Below are 20,426 nucleotides of genomic sequence, written 5' to 3'. Positions count from 1 at the left end.
CTGTTTATGAAGCTCCCCCAGACCTTTGTCTGGAAGGCCCTGTGAGCAGTAATGCATTCTTGGTTTAGGAGATGGTTACGAGAGAATGGAGGGTAGGGCAGGGTGCCAAACGTGGCCAGTGCTTTTATCTTTGACATTATAAAGAGGTTCCCTGGCCAAGGGCCAGATTGGAGTTTCCTGGAATATAAAACGCAGACATGTGCTTTCCGTTGGGGAGACGCCAGCGTGAAAGGTCCTGGTGCGCTCCGCCAGCTGTGCATCTCCAGAGGGAGCAGAGTGGCCAGGAAAGAGCATCCGAGTCCTGGTAGTTTTGTGCGGGGGGGGGGGGGGTCTCTGATGGGGGCAGAAAAGAGCTGAGCCATGGAATCAGGTCATCTCCTCTCTCCTCCCCTATCCCCCCATCCCGGGACCTTGGACCTTGGCCTGGTGCTTCCCCTGCCAGGCCCTCAGCCCAGAGTGATTCCCCCGCCACAGTGCCCTACCCCCGAGCTTCCAGGAACAGACCTTTGCACAGACTCATTCACGGACTGCAGAATTATTTTGAATAATTGGAAGCACACTGGCTTTTCTCCATGGAGAGACGAATGCAATTCTGGGCTCTCTCCTTTTGAAAATATGACTGAGATACAACAGATAATTCTGCCCCTCCAATTGGAACAGATTCCTTTCTGAACTTTTTGCTTGTTTGGTTCATGGTCCGAGGATCTCCGTGCCTTACAAGGCGAGAGGAACGGGGGAGTTTGTGCAAGCCAGCTCTGAGGAGGGCCGGGGAGGTGACCGGAAATCGCATTAACTGATGAGAAGGGACAGATTCTGATGTCACATTAAATACTTTCCTTTGGTCACCCTGAGGATTATCTCTGAAAAAAGCATGTGTGGGCCTCTGTCCTGGATCCCAGCTAAGCTCTTCCCTGGACTTGGGACCACCGATGAAGGGATCTGATGTGCTTGCTTTAGCAGATAAGCAAATCCCGTGTTCTTGGGAGTCTGGAATGTTGCCCGCTAGAATCACCGTACATACAAGCGGTGGAGGAAATGTGTGGATTCTCGGCTTGGCAGAGAGCACTCGGGGCGAGGGGCCGTCTTTGTCCTGCCCTCTGCATACTCTCTGGGCTCTGACTGGTGCCCTTCCCACCTGAGAAAACTCGGCTTAAAATAGAAGGAAGGAAGGCAGACAGAGAATGAAGGTATCTGCCATTTGTTGCACGAACACAAATTCCAGAGTCTCTCTGCTTCCGAATTTCAGGTCTGTCCTCACGCACAGCAGACCCCGACTACATAGGTGACTAATGGAGTGGAATGATTAGTTTCCGTCTCCATGGTAACCGTCATCAGGTGCTCACCTGGGAGGCTGAGCCGGGAGGCGTTGTTAGTCGCGGATTGGGGGGCTCCAGCCTCCCGACTTCCATTTTCCTGGTGTTGCCTGTCACTCGCCCGCATGTGCTGGGAACACTGAGCCCAGATCGCGCTGTTGTTCATTCCTGTTTTTTAAATGTCTCAGGAGGAACCATGTGGAGGTTATCCTAACCCTTGCTATCAGAGTGTTGGCCCTCACACCTAATGGGAATCTGCTGTGACGCCACAGAAAGCATTTTCCCGTTTGCAGGAAACGTCCTGTTTTCCTCCCAAACGAGGAAAAGCAAGAGATGGACGTGTGGCGGGTTGGAGGCCATGAGAGCTTGGCTCACATCTCCATTAAAACAAAACCCGCCCCGGGGCGCCTGGGTGGTGCAGTCATCTGGGCGTCTGACTCTGGATTTGGCTCCTGTCACGATCCAGAGTCATGAGATCAAGCCCCGTGTCAGGCTTTGCATTTGACACAGAGTCTGCTTGAGATTTTCTCTCCCACTGCCCTTTCCCCCTGCTTGTGCTCTCTTTCTCTCTCAAATGAATAAATAAAATCTTAAAAAGAAGAAAACCTGCCCTGAAATTTGTGGGTATATTTTATCTCAATGACTGTTGCTATTAGAATAATTTTTCATGTAAAATCATGGCCTCCCCCCTCCCCGGAGGCTCAACCCTCCCACTCTGCGGTGTTTACGCTAGGCTGGCGGGCCCCTGCTAGGAGTCTGCGGGTTCACAGCCGCACAGCCGTCCCTTTGATTGTCTCTGTACAGACATGGAAAGCATTTGCTTGAATGCACTTTCCAGGCTGGAGCTCCTGCTTCACATAAGCCCCATTATGAACCCTCAGGAACACATCTTTCCAGCTGGTGAGGCGGCTGCAGGGAATGATCTCCCTCCTGTCTCTGTGTCATGTTTCACTGCATTCGTACATTGGCCCATCACGCGTGTTTTCCACAAAGTGCTGCACGATAGGCAGATTTCCGGCGAGCCCGCAGACCTGGCTGGGCTCTCCCATTGCCCCTGGTGTGTGAATGCCAACTGGTTTTTATTTGCCCTAAATTGACCTGATTTTACACACGAAGGAGCTTATTTCGCTGAGAACGAGCTTTAGTCCTGGGATGAGCGTACCCAGAACAGAGGGAAGTTGTTGAAAAAGGCCGTTAGTGGTTCTAGACGTTCTCGCCTCACCCAGGGCTGTTGTCGCTTTTCTGGAAGCGGTGAAGGTGCCACCCCTTCTGGCAGGTCTGTGTACCTGGAGATCTAACCTTGAACCTGTGGTTGGTCCGGGTGGGTGCTCTGGGGGAAGTTCGTCGTTGCAGTTCAGTCCTGCTTCTATCTGGGAAGCCACGTTTCGTGGGCACTGGCTGGTGTGGGCAGCTGCTGTGGGGACAGAAACCAAAACGGGGGTTCAGTGGAACACTGCTGCAAGAGGCTTGGGGTGCTCCGTGAGACCCCCTCAACAGGGGCTTATTTGGGCTGGGTTAGTGCCCCCCGTTGCCCTAGTGCTCCTCAGCTGGACCCAAGGTAGTGGCGGGAGCAGCTCTGGAGAAGGCTGGCCACTCTGGCCAGAGGACATTTGCCCCGAGCCGTGGGAGGGCTGGGAGGCTGGAGCTCCGGGCGCTGGAGAGGACACGGGATGTACAGTCCCGCTGCATCCTGCTTGCAGGCCTTGAGATCATGCCATTCCCTGAAGTCGAGGAAGAAAATAACCTTTGAAAGGTGATTTAATTTCATCTGGCGACCACTCCCAGCAGCTGGACGACTCCCTGGCACCTGTATCGGCCTCTTCCCACGGCTGTAGTCGCCGTGGAGCTCAGTGGAACGCGCCGGCGGAGTCAGAGGCCATTTGGTCTGCTTCTTGGAAGAGGGGGAGGCTTGTGTAGATGGCTCCATTGAGCAAGAAGCTTCCAGGGAGAGGGAAGGGGATGTGCAGAGCTGTGGGGGCCTGGCAGAGCTGGTTCTTGATTTCGTATGCTCTGTTAGACTAAGACTGGCCTTAGGGTGCCTGCATGGCTCAGTCAATGGAGAATCCAACTCAATTTCAGGTCAGGTCTTGATCTTGGGGTCCTAGGATTGAGCCCCACATCCAGCTCTGCACTCAGCTGGAAGCTTGTTTCTTTTTCTCTCTCTCCCTTTGGCCCTCCCCCTGCTCATGCTTAACAATTTTTTTTTAATATTTTATTTATTTGTCAGAGAGAGAGAGAGAGAGCGAGCACGAGCAGGGGGAATGGCAGGCAGTGAGAGGAGCAGGCTTCCCGCTGAGCAGGGAGCCCGACCCAGGGCTCGATCCCAGGACCCCGAAATCACGACCTGAGCCAAAGGCAGATGGTTAACCAACTAAGCCACCCAAGTGCCCCTAAATAAGCAAATCTTTATTTTTTTAAAAAAGGCTATTCTCCCTCCCACCAAGCAAGGCAGACTCCAGTCAGACCCCCAGGGACCGCCGCCCACGTAGAAATTGAGAACTCAGACTATGTATGGTGCCATTCATGATGTTAGTGCTTCTAGAGGGTGCGAAAGGAGGGTTAGGAAAAGGAGCCACTCGAAGAGTTGCTACCACCAAGGAGGCTTAGCTTCAGGAAGGATAACCATCTTGCTGAGGTCATACAACTAAGGTGCAGGAGCTCAGATCTACAGTTTATGACTCTAAAGCCAGTGTTCCTCTCACCGAGTTCTAATTATTGTGTACAGTCACTTGTTAATTGCTAATTAGAACATGCAGCAAGTTGAACGTGCTTCAAGTGGCGAACATTCCTTCCTTTGCCTTCTTCCCCAATCCGTAATGCCCATTGACTGCTTTGTGCTTGGAGAATGAATGCTCTATTTTTAACCGCTGCTTTTCTAGTTCATGAAAGAGCCACTTTCCCCCCTCAAGTTAAATCTGAATTGCTTTCAGTTGTTTTTGCCAAAGGAGTTGGAAATTGGTTCCAGCAGAGATGTTTCCTGTGAATCATAAAGGTTTTGAATGATGTTGTATATTAATCTCTTAGTTCCAGTCCATTCGCCACGAACCAGAGTATCTCAGTCAGGGCTCTGCAAATGTTTGTTCCCCTCATGAGTTTAAGTCTCTCTCTTAAGTGCAGGCTCTGTATTTGAACCTCATTCTGTCTTAAAAACCAAACACAGAAAACACTTTCCTTCTTTTAAGACTCTAGAATTATTGAATTACTGGAAAAGTCTGTAAGTGTCCTGTAATTTTATTTCCCATTCTATTCTTCTCTCCCTCCCGTCCAATCTAATTAGACTTTGCAAAAGGATTGGATAACAGGAAGTCCTGGAAAGCAGCTTGCCTTTCTCCTTTTCCTTTTAATGCGAACCATCTGAAATTAGCTCAGGGCAAGAGTTTCGGCGTCCAGCGCTCGTGAGCCGAGTGAACATGTCTGTTTAAGTGTCTCGGAGACAAAGTCAATCTGGATGGCTGCGTCTGATGTTGGAACCTGATAGAGCCCGGTGGTCTTTCCCCAGGGGAGACACCTTGCCGGATCCCAAGCTTATCCTGTTAAGAAACTCAAATTTCCCATCCACCACTGGCACCTGGCAGGTACGCTTCCTACCCTGAAACCCAAAGGAAGCGTTTGGCCAGTTCAGTGGGATGTGTTGAGTGGGACCCTTTGATGTCATGGTGAGTTTATCTCCTGTCATCTGGCGCCTTTTTGTTTTGTTTTGTTTTTTTTAATGGGTAAGGGAACGGCACTAGGGTATTGATCGAACAGCTATGTCTGAGGGAACTTAAATGGCATCATGGGTCCACTCGGGACCTCTGGGCCAAGGGAGCAATGGGAGGCTCAGGATGAAGCCAGGAGAGTCAACACAGGACACCCCCAAATCGCTGTGACGCTGTTGTCAGGGAGCAGGGGTCCCGAGTGAGTGTGGGATTTCTTATGTGGGGGAGAGAGTTCACATCATCTTCTAAACCCACATCTGGGCATTCAGCTGGTTCGGGCAGCTGCGGTGGAAATATCGCCCCTTCCCACATGATCGTGCTGTAGAAATATCAGAAGCCAGTCGAGATACAAGCATGGAACACACAGTCTCCTTGGTTGAGAGGCTCTTTTCTGTTGTGGTGAAGTCGAGGTGTTTTATTCTTGTGATACTGTTACCTGTGGATCGTAGATCACTCCTCTCTCGTCTTTCCTTGGTCACCAAACACATACGGGATAACCTATCGTGCTGGCATGGGGGACACAGATCGGATCGGATCATGGTCCCTCCAGAAGTTCTGAGGCTTGTTGGGGACACAGGAAAGCCGACCGTCAGGGACAGATCGGTGTCAAGAGAGGTGTGCAGAGTAGCCGCGGTGGCTCAGGACGGCTGGGTTAACTCAGAGGGCAGCATAAGACATGATTTCCGGAGGGAGGACATTCGAGGCCTGTTCCAAAGGGGCAAATGGGAAGAAGATCAAAGAAGTGAACAGAAGAGGTGACCCGAGGGAAGCACAGAGCCTGCTGTCCGGGTCCTTCCAGAATCCGAGGAGAAGGATTCTAGTTCGAGAAGGAGTGTCATGGCAGTCATAGAGCCTGGGGTGTGCCAGACTTGGGGCGGGCTCTGAGAGGACGGAATGGGGGCGAGGAAGAAGGAACCAAGTATCGGGAGAACGGACTTGAACCTGGGGCGGGGGGGCAGTGAGGAGAGGAGCCTAAGAGGCCAGAGAGGGAAGGGAGGGACTCAGGAGACTTACTCTTACCAAGGCCTGACAGCAGCGGACAGAGGTCGGCCTCAAATGAACTATTGCCATGTTTTTTGTCTAAAATGAAGCCAAGCTCTTGATAGACTTTTCTGGAGGTGTGCAAGAGAGAGGTCACCAGAGGTACAGCAAATGTGGCTCTGTGCTGCTTCCACCCCGGGAGTGGTCAAGTGGAAGGAATGGGGGTGGGCGTCGGACCAGCTGCCTTCACGGCTTGGGGAGCTGATGACAGGAGGAGGAAGGCTTGCAAAGGGACACCAGCTCGTCAGGGCAGAGGTGCTGTCGGTGCTGGAGCCCGCGTGTCCTTCTCGTCATCATTTCCTGGCTGAGTGAACGCCTCAGGAATCCCTCTGCCTCTAGTCAGAACTATTTTTATCATTGGTAGAAAACTCAACAATAGCACATCTGATTTTTTAAAAAGGAAAAAAATATAGATGTGCGTAAAATGAATGTTTCCACCTATCAGAAGCCAATTTCAGGGCTCACCCCCTGGAGCCCCATTCTCACAGTAAAGCAGAAATTCAAAAAGGAATTTTTTCCCTAAATGACTGTCCTAAATGAGAGCAAGTCTCTTTGATATGCTTGGATAAGAAATCATGAAATAAGGGTATAAATTTACTACCTTTATGCCCGAGTGGCTGTAGAAAGGAACACACTAATAAACTCTTACATTTGCAAATGGAAAAAAGGAGAAGATTTAAATTATGCTTCCCTACGTTGTTTCTCTGTTTATGAATGCGTGTCCTATATATATAGGAATGCATATGTATAGGAGCACAGACACGCAGAATCGGATGTGCCCCTTCCCGCTGAGGGGAGAGGGGAGAGAGACCCTACTGTAGGGAGAGTCCCAGAAGTCACAGAACAGAACAAGATAGTGGGTGGGAGCGAGGTGAATCTGGAACCCGAGGGTGCAGGGAATACGACCTCTCATCATAGTGAGACATTGCAGGGAATTGATGGTTTGTTGTTGTTTTATAAAGATTTATTTATTTCAGACAGAGAGGGAGAGAGGGACAGAGCACGAGCACAAGCAACGGGGAGGGGCAGAGAGAGAAGCAGGCTCCCGGCAGAGCAGGGAGCCCGATGCGGGGCTCGATCCCTGGACTCCGGGATCATGATCTGAGTCAAAGGCAGATGCCTAACCGACTGAGCCACCCACGTGCCCCTCATGTTGGAGGATCTACTGTCCTTTCCCAAATGCAGGGATTAGGAAGATCATAGAAACCATGAGTTGAAGATATTTTGAAGTCACTACTTCCCAGACCTGTCTTACCTTTTGAGCAAGCCTAGGACAGAAACAAACACAAATAAAACATAAAGTTAGGGGCACCTGGGTGCTTCAGTGGGTTAAGCCTCTGCCTTCGGCTCAGGTCATGATCTCAGGGTCCTGGGATCGAGTCCTGCATCGGGCTCTCTGCTCAGCAGGGAGCCTGCTTCCTCCTCTCTCTCTCTCTGCCTGCCTCTCTGCCTACTTGTGATCTGTCAAATAAATGAATAATATCTTTAAAAAATTTTAAAAAAAACAACAAAAACAAAACAAAAAACGTAAAGTTAGTACAAAGAGCTTGAGCCGTTAAGCCAGATGGACTTGGATTTGAATCTTGCCTCTGGCAGTTACGACAGAAGGACGTTTGTGGCATATACTTAAGGAGTAGGGCAGGTATCTTGTGCCTCATTTGCCATTAGAGGTATGGATGCCCTACAAGGATGTTGTGAGGAGTAATTGAAATCCGTACAAGGGACATCCAGATCGTGACCAAAGAAATGGCAGCCTCCATTTTCCAGATCTATCCTACAGCTGTTTCACTAGGCATTTGTTCCATACAGTGCTCTGTGCTAGGTGCGCGGAGAGGCGGGATCAAAGCAGAGGACCTATATTTAGCTCTAACGTGTACACAAACAACAGTGGAAGAACTCTGTCCACACCAGTCTCTTTGCTGTTTATGGAACATCGGGCAGGCTCCTGGCTCAGCACCGGGCACTGGCTGTCCTCTCTGCCTGGAGTTCCTACCTTCTACCCCTTGACCTCTCTCTGATATTATCTTCTCAGTGAGGCTTTCCCCGATCACCCTGCCTAAGACGGAACTCTCTGGGGCCAGTACTCCCTCTCCCCCTTCCCTGTTCACTTGCTTTTCCTTCTGATAAATATCTATTTCATGTGTGTATGTTTTCTGTTATACCAACTCCTCCTGTCTCTTCATTGTAAACCCTCTGATTTTTTTTTTTTTACTGCTCTATTCTCAGTGTCTAGAACATTGCCCCAGGAGGTACTCAGGAGATGCTTTGAGAATAGATGATCGGGTGACTTAATTTCAGCTGCAGGGAGGGGCACATGCCAAGGTCCAGTGGCCAGAAGAACAGCGGGTGTGGTATGGGCTATAGTAGTTTCCTATGGCTGCTCTAACAGATGATCACAAACTCAGTGGCTTGAAACAACACAAATTTATTCCCTTACAGTCCTGTAGGTCAGAAGCCCGAGACAGGTCTCACTGGGTGAAAATGAGGGTCCCTGGCAGGGCTACCTTGCTTTGTAGAGGCTCCTAGCAGGGGGCAGAAGGGCAGGGTTTGTTTCCTTGACTCTGCTGGCTTCTGGAGGCCACCTATGCCCCTTGGTTTGTGGGTCCCTTCCTCCATCTTCTAAGCAGACAGTGAGGTTGGGTCCTCAAGTTACATCACTGACCTCTTCTTCCGCCTCCCCCTTCCGCCCTGAAAGACACGTGTGATTCCACGGGCCCCACCTGGGGAGTTCAGGACCTGCTGCTTATTCTCAGATCAGCTGACAAGCAGTCTTAATCCCACCGGCAACCTGATTCCCCTTTGCTACGTACCCAGATGTATGTATAGGTTCTGGGGACTGGGACATGGACATCTGCGGGGGCCTGTTATCTGCCTCCTGTAGAGTGTAACAAGTGAGATGTCTTGCCTAGAGCTTGAGCCGCCAGGAGTAAAGCACAAACCAGGAAGATTTCATCCTAAACAGCCATGATTGTCAAGGTTTAACACACAGGCTCTTTCTGGGAGGTGCTGGGGAGTTGCTTCAGAGTGAGGCAGTGGGATGGAGGCTTTGGGAGATGAGTGTGGACTTAGGGAAGGCACTTAGGAGATGCATGTCTACCTTTTGAAAAGCAAGTAACTTTCATTTCCCTCTCTTGTGTATAGAAAGCTGGGTTCTTATTTAGAATGCCCTCCCCAAAAGTAGGGTGTATTTATAGTGTCCTTTAAAAAACCACCCTGTGATGTTACTCATAGGCCAGCCTGTAAAGCCCTGCTCCGCACAGGCGCCCTGCCTGACACGAGCGTCCACGTTTCCTCGTGTGCCCACCCACTGCCTCACCCTGTTCTTGGGATCTCTTTTCCCTGGCTCTCCGCGGCCCTCTTCTGTCTCTGCGCTGCCACGCCAGAGTGATCTGTATCTTCCTCCCAGGCCTGCCCTGGCAGTGGTTCTCACAAGAGTCATTGTCTAAACGTCCCCTAGGAGGCATGTAAAAATCTTCAGGGAGATTGCTGCAGTTTAAAAAGTCCGCCCTCCCTCCCCTTGACCGTGATTCGGCCATGATTTAATACAGCTTCCTTGGATGGATGGTTCTTCTCCCTGAAACCCACTGAGAGCTTAATGAATATTAAACACCTGGTTTTGAATGGCATCTGACGACAGTTCTTGATGCTTTGATTAGCCTCTTTCAAGCAGTGCTGTCCAGTAGAACTTTTATGATGATAGAGCTGTTCTGAATCCGGGCTACCCAGTACGGTGGTTACAGCCATGCGTGGCTATGGTGCTCTTAAAATGTGGACACACAAGAAAAAGAGAGGACCTGCTTACTAAACCAGAGGACCATGCTTAATAAATGATAACTCACAGTTTGTTGTTGTTGTTTTATTTGACAGACAGAGATCACAAGTAGGCAGAGAGGCAGGCAGAGAAAGAGGAAGGGAAGCAGGCTCCCTGCCGAGCAGAGAGCCCGACGCGGGGCTCGATCCCAGGACTCTGGGATCACGACCCGCGCCGAAGGCAGAGGCTTAACCCACTGAGCCACCCAGGTGCCCCCACAGTTTTGTTTTGAATTGCTTTTTAAGTTGTTGGGTATTCTCTTTCTCCTCCTCATCTCCTCCTCCTCACCTCCTCCTTCTTTTACGTCTTTGCCGAAGTCACAGTACGTTTGCATGGGTGTAATTGTACTCCTCTTACTCTTTCCCAGATGCATTTTGATTGATAACTACGTTTTTGATTCAAGTACCTGTCTCCAAACAAATGGTTCTTTCTCTTGCCCCACTTCCCCATCCTGATATATCTCAGCTATATCGAGATATAATCCACATATGATACAAAGCCGCCAGTTGAAGCATACAAGTAAGTATATTCACAGAGTCGTGGAACCATGTACACAGTGGATTTGACGGCATTTCCATCGGCCCGAGAAGAAGCTCCATCCCTGTCGGCAGTCCCCCCCACTTCTCCCCTTCCCCTCCATAGCCAATGAGAAACTGACTTTCTGTCTCTGTGGATTTGCCTATTCTGAACACTTCATTTCAGTGGAATCATACAGTATGTGGTCCTTTGTGACTGGCTTCTTGCACTTAGCTCGGTGTTTTTAGGGGACGTCCGTGTTTTGTTGTTTTTCACTGCCAGTAATATTCCGTTGTATGGATACATCACATTTTGTTTATCCATTTATTTGATGAGCATTTGGGCTGTTTCCACCTTATTTGCTAGAATTATGCTGCTGTGAACATTGATGTACAGGTTTTTGGGTGAACTTGTTTTTCTCTCTTGGGGATCTAAGGAGTGGAATTGTTTAATGATATGGTAACTCCATGTTTAACTTTTTAAGATGCTGCCCGACTGTTTTTGCAAAGTGCCTGCAGCATTTCACGTTGCTACCAATAACACAGGAGAGTTTGGATTCTCCACAGCCTCGCCAACACTTGTTATTCTCGGTCTTTCTGACATCTTTATAGCCAGGCTGGGGGGTGTGAGGTGATACCTCTCTATGGTTTTGATTTGCATTTCCATGATGGCTAATGACGTTGAGCATCTGTCCAGGTGCTTATTGGCCATCTGAATACCTTTTCTGGAGAAATGTCTGTTTAGATCCTTTGCCCGTTTTTTTCTCCTTTGCCCATTTTATTAATTAAATAATTTGTCTTCCTTTCTGTTCTCTTCATTTGGGCCTGAACAGGATGCTGATATGCTCACTGGTGATGAGCAGGTGTGGAAGGAAGTTCAAGAATCCTTGAAAAAAATTGAAGAATTGAAGGCACATTGGAGTATCCTTTTACCTGTGGATTGAACCATACTGTTGGGACTGTCGCTTCTTTATTGGTTAGAGCTTGGTGTTAATGAGGCCAAGTCCATGGTTTGACCTCTGCATGAGCCAATGAGTTTCATTCTGTTTCACGGTCACAGGCTGCATCCCAAAGCCCAGCCCACAGCCTAGGTAATGGCTGGGCACAGTATGGCAGGATCGACATGAATACCTCACCACCCTCAGATAGTAACCGAAACTCATGCCAGTAGTAGAACAGTAAGTAGTAGTCTCTAGATGGTGTACAGGCACTGTACTAGGTAACAGGTTTCTGTATTCCTTTCCTCCCACAACCTACGTCTCTAGGAAAAAATAACTTAGACTCCTTCAAAGTTAAAATCATTGACTCTCAGATCTAGAAGTTTCATATTAAATCAACCATGACTACCATGGCAGAGGGAGTTGCTGCACAGTAAATTTTCTGGGCATAAATAGTAAGGACCACAAGCGGGTCAAAGTTCAGAGTAAGGAGAGAGCACTTATGCTGGAGGTCCTCAGGGGAGGCCACACTGATGTACTGGGAGAGAGGTAGCCCAAATCAGGAACAGGGTTTGAATGGGCAGAGGCTCAGAGGGAGGTCCCTTCCAGTAGGGGAGATCACTTGAGCAAAAAACATGACAAAGGTCCTTCAGATGCCTTGGGGGAAATCTGATCCCAGACAGGAAGAACATCTGCAAATGAGGTTTCTATCTACAGTGTTCCTTAAGGAGTTGTACAGAGTAGGAGAGGTGGATGGACAAACTGGTCTTGTTTTTAAAGGTGAAAAGGGGATCTTCTGAAATCTGAAGCCAGTGGGTTGTTTTTTGTCTGTCTGTTGCAGTGTGGGTAAACAATCTGTAACTGATTACTAACAGAATGGAAAGGGAGCCACGATCAGCCCCGCTGCGTGGGCTCACCGGGAGCAAGGGAGTCCGGAGAGTCGTGGATTTCTTTGGTAAAGTTTGTATGTGGATTTCAGGAAGACGCCCAGTTAAGAGCAGTCAAGAAATCGATCCTGGATGCTAGCATGGCCAAACAGCTTTCTAAATGCTTGAGTGGCTCTCCTGAGAAAATGATACCTGGGGTCGCGGTGACTCTGGAGTGCCCCGTTCCCACCTCGGTCCTTTGACTTTATGCCTTGAATGAAGATATAGAGCCCAAGGGCTTCAGATTCCCAAAGGTTGGGAATGGCAGAGGGTGGGCGGATAGAATCCAGAGCTCAAGACCCCTGAAGGCTTGAGTGACGCCTGAATCTGAACAGACGAAATTCAACAAGAATGTATATAAAATCTTCTGTTTGGGTCAGAGAGTTTAAGTGTGTAAATAGACCTCAAGCTTAGCAGCAGAACATGTGGAACGATTTTAGGGTTTTGGTACACAGCAAAATTTAATCAAGTTTAAGAGGATGATATAACCCCTCAAAAACCTCCTGCGATCTCGGGCTGCATTAATGGAGACGAGGAAATGAGAAAGGTGATCTGTGAGTCTGATCATATCCAGAGTTTTGGGCCTGGTTGGACGTAAGGCATATTAAGAAGGATCTAGAAAAACTGAAATAAATTGTGAGGCATGGGGCCAGGGTCCAAATGGAGTTTGAAACCCTGTCTGTAGGCAAGATGGGAGATACTGGGAAAACAGTCAGCTCTGGGAAGGAGAGGGGGGCCTTCTTGGGCTCAAAAAACCATTCTACTGCAGAGAAACAGGCTCATTCTCTGGGCTCCCCTACCGTGGAATTGGGGCCCTGGATGACCTAGCCACAGTCAGGTCTCAGCGGGACAAGGCTTCACTGAAAACGGACTCTGTGCCAAGTGCTCTGCCGGGTACAGCCCACCTTCTGGTCCATACCATCCTGCTCTCACAACGCTCCCAGACATCAACACCCTTTGGCACGTGCGTCCGAGAGGGACATCAGAGGCACAATGGTCAACCCTGGGAGGTTAAAGAAGGTTGTCCTTCTGTCTGCTTCAGGGAAGCTCTCCACCCTCCTTCTCTCCAGAGCTCAGCCCCCCCCTGGAGCAGAACAACTCGTATGCAACACCCAGCAAATGCCAGGGACTGCATTTCTGAGCAAATACAATGTCAGCATCCACTTGGGGGAAAAGCCTCTTAGTTAAAATTATTCCATTTTTTTGCTCACTGGGGTGTTTTATAGGAGAGGGCTGCCTCGTTTGCCAGGAGACAGTTGCCAGGGTTGCCGAGGGAAGTTGGCATGCGGTCCCTTCCGGCGTGCCGGGGGAGAAAGTAGATGTATTCCTCTCAGTGGCTGCAGAAGATCGTCACATCTGGTTTTCGTTTCTAAGGCTTGTCACCTCAAACCTCTTGCAGATGAGTCAGAGCATATATAAATGAGTAGACGAGTCGTCACGGAGGTCAAGCAACACAATGGTGAAATAAGGCACAGTCTTGCCCTAGAGATGTCTCGTGTTGCATAAGACGCATCATTCCCCCTGACAGTTTGTCCAGTACCTAATCCTGGAATGAAAAGCCACAGAGGTTAGGCCGGCAATCTGTTACAGAATCAGTGCGTTGCCAGAGCTACTGCTCCCCCCAACCTCTGGGGATCATTCGGCACACTTTACCCACACATGTCAGATGAATACAAAAGAAGTCACCGACTCAATTTTTCTTCAGAAAATGCTCCTTGCCCGGGACCAGAGTCAACTCCTCAGAGACAAGACTCACCCTAAAATTACAGAGTGTGGTATACAGGAAGCGTGCAATAAAGGCCCTGGGCTGTGCGTTGTGGTGCTCATGAATCTAACCAAGGAATTCCTGCCTCGGGGGTAAGGTGCTATGCCTCCAGGGGGGCCCCCCACTGAAAAGAAACACTTTTCTCGTGAGGTTCATAAAGACACTAGTTCCCACTTGCCACAGGCAGCTTGACTGGGTTATTACAAGTGTTTGCCAACGTTCTGGAAGGCAGCACCACCGGGTGGCAGGGAGGCTAGGAGGGGGGGATGCTGATGGGGCGAGATAAAGGGGAGCTGGAGCACACTGTTGCTTCGGGGGGGGTGTGCCAAATGGGGACCAGTGAAAGACAGGAGGGGCCTTTGGTCGGGGCGTGAGGGGTAGCACTGATTGGGAAGAGACTGGGTTGGGTGGTGGTGAGGGGCGTGGGTAGATGGGGGTTCAGTCCACTGGACCATTTTCCTTCCCCCTAGTGGTGCTCAGAGACCACGTGGCATTAAGGGCTCTAGGGACATCCTCAGAGCCTCAGATCTGAGCCATGACAGAAGCAGCTCCGATTGAAATCCAGCTTTAGCTCCAGCCAAAGGCTCTGCCGTTTCTGCTGCCTCTGAGATCTGCAGCCCTTTTCGCTCTGGTGCAATGTGGCAGGGTGTGGGGTGTGCAGGTTGAAGGGGGGAGGGTGGCGGATGGGCCTGCACTTCCCCCGACACAGGGCACCCCAGCAGCAGCGCGCAGGTGGGGAAGTGTGTGCGCGCCACGTGCCCGCGCTCTGGCCTCCAGCTGCGCTTCCACGGTGTTCACCTGGGCGGTGGGGGGGGCAGGTGTGTTCACGGCAGGGTCCGTGCTCCCTACAGCACGTGCGCAGTCCTCCGACGGCCTCTGGAAGAGGGCAGGGAGGAGCAGCAGTTCCAAAAAAGGCAGATCACAGCGCACCTGGGTGGCTCATTCGTTAGGTGTCTGCTGTCCACTGAGGTCATGATCTCAGGGTCCTGGGATCAACCCCCACCTTGGGCTCCCTACTCAGCGGGGAGCCTGGTTCTCCGTCTCCCTTTGTCCCTCCCCCTGCTTGTGCACTCTCTCTCTCAACTAAATAAATGAAATCTTTAAAACTAACTAAATAAATAAAATAAAAAAGGGCAATCGCACCAGGGCTGCGTGAGAGGAAGTTAGGGACTCACAGCGAATCAGAGTCAGAGTTGCTCATCAGTGAGTACGGGGTCTTTTTAATTTTTTCTTTGGGATTTACTTACTTAAGAGAGAAAGAGACTAGGGGGAGGGGCAGAGGGCGAGAGAGCATCTCCAGCGGACTCCATGCTGCGCGCAGAGCCCATCACGGGACTCGGGGCTTAATCTCACGACTGAGGTCATGACCTGAGCCCAAGTCCCAACTCACACCCTTAACCAGCCCTGCCACCCAGGTGCCCCTTTTTAAAGCATCCTTTCCCCCTGCCCACCGTTGATATGCCTGAGCCCTGTTCTTAAAAATCATATTATCTTCCACTTCAGAGATTCAAAATAAGAATACTTTTTTTTTTTGGTTAAGTATAGGCCTGATCCCTTTTGCTTTACAATTTAAAAAAAAAATAGCTTCAATAGGACCCGGTGGAGATGTATTTCTTCAAGTTGCTTCCCTCATTCGTGCCTGTGCGTTGTGTACGTGGCTTCCTATATGCCCAAGATTTGGATGACCCAGGGGCAAAAACGAGCTCCTCCGTTTTAAAATGGAATCTGTCTGAAGTTTCTTCCATTCTAGATCGGTTTTGTAACAGAAGCTAACACAGTACACAGGTCAGGCTGCGCTAACCGCATCGGTCGTTCAGTTTCCTTCGCAGCTGCACCCTTTCACGACGGGCTTTAAGGAGAATCTGGAGAGGAGCGCCAAGAAAGCAGGGTTCTTTGGGAAGCTTAATCCCCCAAAGTACAGGCTTGCTCGGAAGACGGTCTGTTGACGTAAACAGAATTTGCTTCTCTGAGATGCCACTTAACCCGTTTTTGTTTCTCAAGTATGTTTTCAGGCAGCTCATCTGTGTGAAATAACCGGCTTCTCCTTCCCTCCTGTGCCTGGCGGCTCTTCAGGCTTGCCGAGAATCTCATTTTCCTTGTTTTCCTGGTGGAGACAATGAATCCTTAACTAAGGTTAATAACAGAGTGGGAACAGGTGCTGGCCATGTGCCAGGCCGTCATCAGCAGCAACGCCGAGCGCCTTCCCGACATCAACGTCTACCAGCTGAAGGTTCTCGACTGCGCCATGGACGCCTGCATCAACCTCGGCCTGCTGGAGGAGGCCTTGTTCTACGGCATCCGGACCATGGAGCCGTACCGGTGAGTCCTGGGGCCGGGCCGGAGTCGAGGCTGCAGGGCCTTCCTTGCGCCGGAGGACTTACGTACGTCCCAGAGTCACCGCGGGGACCGCGTCTTAGCGAGTGTCCCCGTTTTGTTCTTCGTTCCTGAGGTTCCGGCCGTGGGGCAGGCCCTGTGAGGGTGCAGGGGCTGCGGAGATGCGGTCTCTGTGGAGCTGCAGGTCCCGGTGTAGTGTGTGGCTTGCGGCAGTCGGGCAGAGTGCAGGGCGGGGGGAGCCTCGGGTCCACGGCCGGTCCCTCGCTGTGGGGGGGCTTGTGTCATTCGCCTCTGTGGACCTGGGTGAGGACGGCCCATCTGGGGCCCTCGGTCTGGCCGACAGATGGTGGTCTCTTCCATGTGTCAGGGCTTTGTGGTTCCTGGGGTGCCTTCGCTCGAATCAAGTGACCCCTGTAACCGCCTTCTGAGGCTCGCGGGAGAGCGGGGGGGGGGGTGCCCGTGCTCAAACGTGTCGGAGTCCGGTGAAGGAGTGATTGCGGATTGTTTCTTGACCGACCGCAGCCCCTTCAGACCAGGGCTGTGTCATCCCCTGATGCTTTTGTAACTCACGGGAGCTTTGGCGGCACTGAGGTCGGGTGCTGGTGGGTGCGGGACCCGGTTTGCGGGGGGCTGAGAGCACGAGTTCGGAAGTCGAGACGGATCATGCCGAGGGCAAGGGCTCAGAGTCGTTTGCCATCTCCCGCACAGGACAGGGTCGCTCACGGCTGGGAAGGTGCCCTGAAGCCAGGAGGACTGGGAGGGGGGCCGTTCTGGGTGGCACTGAAGACCGTGCAGGCACGATGACAGCCCTGAGGGGCTAAGCAGAGGGACAACCCAGCTCTCAGCCTACCAGCGCGGGACAACAAGCAGGGCAGGGGCTTTAGCGAAGGAGGGGGCAGGGTCCAGGCTACCGGCTGTCCCCACTTGAGGACACGCCTCAGGAGGTGATGGAGGGGAAAGTGAGCAGCATTAAGGGGAGAAGAACGGAAGCAAGCCCAGGACCCCGGTGGGAAGTGACACACGGAGCAGGAAGCCAGGCCTGGGCCAGGAGCGGGGTCCGCGCAGAGGAGCCTGAGGACCCCACCAGCCAGGTGGGCAACAGGGCCGCACAGGCCATTCCCGGCCCCACGGTGCCCCGAGGGTGTTCTCTGTGCTTCCAGAGGTGGCTTCTTCCACTGCCGCGTGGTCGGACAGCTCTGGAATCCAGACTGTGAGTCAGCTCGCACCCAACTGAGAAGCGATTGCCTTCGGGGCTGAGACCGCAGACTTTCCCATGAGCCTGAAATGTCTGCTCAGGATGATGAATCTTGTGGGTTTTCAGAAAATATGAACCGAGCACAAAGAGATAAGGCTTCGTTCTCTGAGCCTCGGTGTTGCAACGAGAGGCAGGTCTGGGAAGATTGGTGTCACCTCTCTGAACCCTGGGGCTGGGCCTCGGAAAGCCAAACCGCAGGCCGAGCGGGTAGACGGCAGCCAGGAGACACGGGTCGGGCCAGCTCTCCTTCCTGCAGGCGCTCCCCCCCAGCCCCTCGCCCCACACTCCGGCTAGCCCTGGACCTGCACCTGCTGCCCCCTCCGCCCCCTCCAGGCTGCCCGCCCAGCCTGCCCCGAGCACAGACGCTCGACACGGGTCCCCCTCCTCGATAGTGCTGCTTCTGCACACAGTTTGAATCCTCTCCACGCCTGTCACGGCTTCTCTGAAGCACTAACTTAGCCCTCGGTGAACCGGCTCGAGTCCCAGAGGCATTCCTTGTTGGGGGGTTGGGGGGAGGCACGCCCACCAGCCTGGACTCCGTATTGTTTGGAGTACATCTGGTTATATGTTCCTGGCGCTCGGCAGGTCACAGTTTCTCTGGAAGGGTACCCTCCGTGCCTACGCCGTGTGACAGGTTTCCAAGCCTCCCCCAGTTTCTCTTCCCTGGAACTTGTTAAGAAGCTGGCCTGGATCGGTCTGTGTTTCCAGAAATCCCATCTGCATTGATTGATGCACTTGAAACGCATGGGATCTGAACGGTTCGCAGGCAGCGGTGTTTATTGTAGGGGAAGCAACCCAGGGAGAGGGTGGACGCTGGCGCCCTTGGACTCTCTTCCCTTTAGCTCAGCAAAAGTGAAAACAAGGAACGCATGGGTCAGATGCTCGTTGAGCCCTTTAACAATCTGGAAGCAGGAATGTGAGCGTCGGTGGTGCTTTCTGCCCTGCACGTGTTTATGGGGGTCTGTGCTGGGGTCCGTCAGCCACTGACTTGGTCTCCTGGCAGGTGCACCTTCGGTTCCCCTTTAGCCAAGGACGTGGGCAGTTAGCTTGGCAGTTAGCTCGGCATGAGTTACTGAGAGGGGACGGGACTGCCACCTGCTCTAACGGTTTTACAATGATAATATATACCGTTTGCCGCAGCCAGATTGAGGGCAAGGCTCTAGGGGTGATGTTCTCCCTCCTGACCTTGGCTCAGTTTGAACTACTGACCTTAAAGGAGAAGGCGTCCACGTTCTGTTCTTACCCAAATAACCGCATTGCCCTCGGCTGCCTACTTGCTGCTCTGTCATTTATCTTGACTCGATAGAAGTAAATTCCCTTTATGAGGCAACACAGTATTAAGATCTTTGTTTCCTGTGGTGCCTCCGTGGCTCAGTCAGTGAAGCTATCTTCCTTCAGTGAAGATCTGCCTTCGCTCAGGTCATGATCTCGGGGTCCTGGGGTGGAGCCCCGCATTGGACTCCCTGCTCAGCGGGAAGCCTGCTTCTCCCTCTCTCTGCCCCTCCCCCTGCTCGTCTGCGCACTCTCCCTCTCTCTTTCTCATTCTCTTTTTCTCTCTCTTTCTTTCTTTCTCTTAAAATCTTCCAAAACAAGATCTTTCTGTTTCATAAAGTAGGTTGGCATTAATTCACACACAACAAAATCTATCATCTTTAGTTCCTACCGTTTCTTCTGAGAGCATCTGTGATTATGTATGCATGGTCATCCGTCCCGTGGCACTATGAACATTAAGCAGAAAGAAAGCAATTTAAAGGTGTTTCATAAATTTTCATTAAAAAATGTAACTAAATAACACCTTAACCACAAGATGAATTGAGTTGCAAAAGTTAGTTTGCCAGTCGTAATTCAGAGCTCAGGAAGCTTTCTCCTGCTGGAGAAGGCACCGAGATTTACAGGAGAATCACCAGACCAGCCCTTGAAACTCTGGCCCCTAATATCACTGCTGAATGCTACACATGTGTGCAAAAATAAAAAGGAGAAAGAAACCTAAAAACAGAACTGAATATAGTTTTAAACTTAAATTTATTTTGAATTTAAAATCAAACTTGATTCTCTTTAGGACCCAGAGGAAGATCTAGAGAAACAGAGGCTCCTTAAGGCTTTGAGGAGGACTTGGGCTTATCCCAGGTGCTCTGGTAGCACAACTTTTGTTCTAAGCCTAGCACAGACTTCTAGGAAAGGATGTTTCCTAAAGGACACTAGTAAAAATCACCCTCATCTTTCAGTCTCCTGTTCCACTCCCTAAAGATAACCACGGCAAGTTTCTTCCCTGAGGTGTTCAGTGTGAGCCCCTAAACTTCCGTTTGGAGCACACTGGCCTCAGTCTTTAAAGCCCCCCCCCCCCCCCCCCCCCCCCCCCCCCCGGTTCTTCTTCTTCTGTCTTTTCCCGGCGGTTCTCCCTGCCCAGAGACTCTTGTCTTCCCTCCTCACTTCTTCTCCCCTCAAAGTGCTCACCTGGGCTCTTCCCTTTTCCTCCCTGTCCTTTCTGTCTGTCCGTCCCTCCTCTCCGTGTGCCCAGGACGGTGGTGGTGCAGGCGGGAGGGAGAAGCCGAGAAGTCTCCTGCGTGGGCGGAGCAGTGAAAATCCCCTGTTCTAGAACTGGCCGTTTTCACTTCACTGCAGCGCGTGGCCATCAGTCCAGACCAGCTCCTGAACAGCCGTCTTGTTCTTGGTAGCACATCTACAGAGTTTTGTCTTGGGAATGTACCAGAGTCTGTAGACCAGTCCCTACATTTCTATTTCCTTTTACTGTGTGAAGGAATGCGCCATTAACATCCGCTTGAATCTTTGTGCACCGATGGGACCGGATCTGTGGGGCAAACCATGTGCC

At 51.2% G+C, this 20,426-nt stretch overlaps 1 protein-coding gene across 5 annotated transcripts in view; it reads left to right on the top strand.

The window, feature by feature from the left end:
• Positions 1 to 20,426, top strand: part of SMYD3 (SET and MYND domain containing 3) — a 781,274-nt gene that overhangs the window by 597,303 nt on the left and 163,545 nt on the right. For all 5 annotated transcript variants that reach the window (XM_082702359.1, XM_082702357.1, XM_082702360.1 and 2 more), the window contains 2 exons: positions 11,212 to 11,299; positions 16,152 to 16,326. In XM_082702359.1, the coding sequence (XP_082558485.1) occupies positions 11,212 to 11,299; positions 16,152 to 16,326 (263 nt within the window). The remainder of the gene's footprint in view (positions 1 to 11,211; positions 11,300 to 16,151; positions 16,327 to 20,426) is intronic.

This window comes from Mustela nivalis (assembly GCF_964662115.1).
Source record: "Mustela nivalis genome assembly, chromosome: 16".
Taxonomy (NCBI): domain Eukaryota; kingdom Metazoa; phylum Chordata; class Mammalia; order Carnivora; family Mustelidae; genus Mustela; species Mustela nivalis.
Note: the sequence above shows the minus strand (reverse complement) of the source record. Positions and strands in the feature narration are given on the sequence as shown.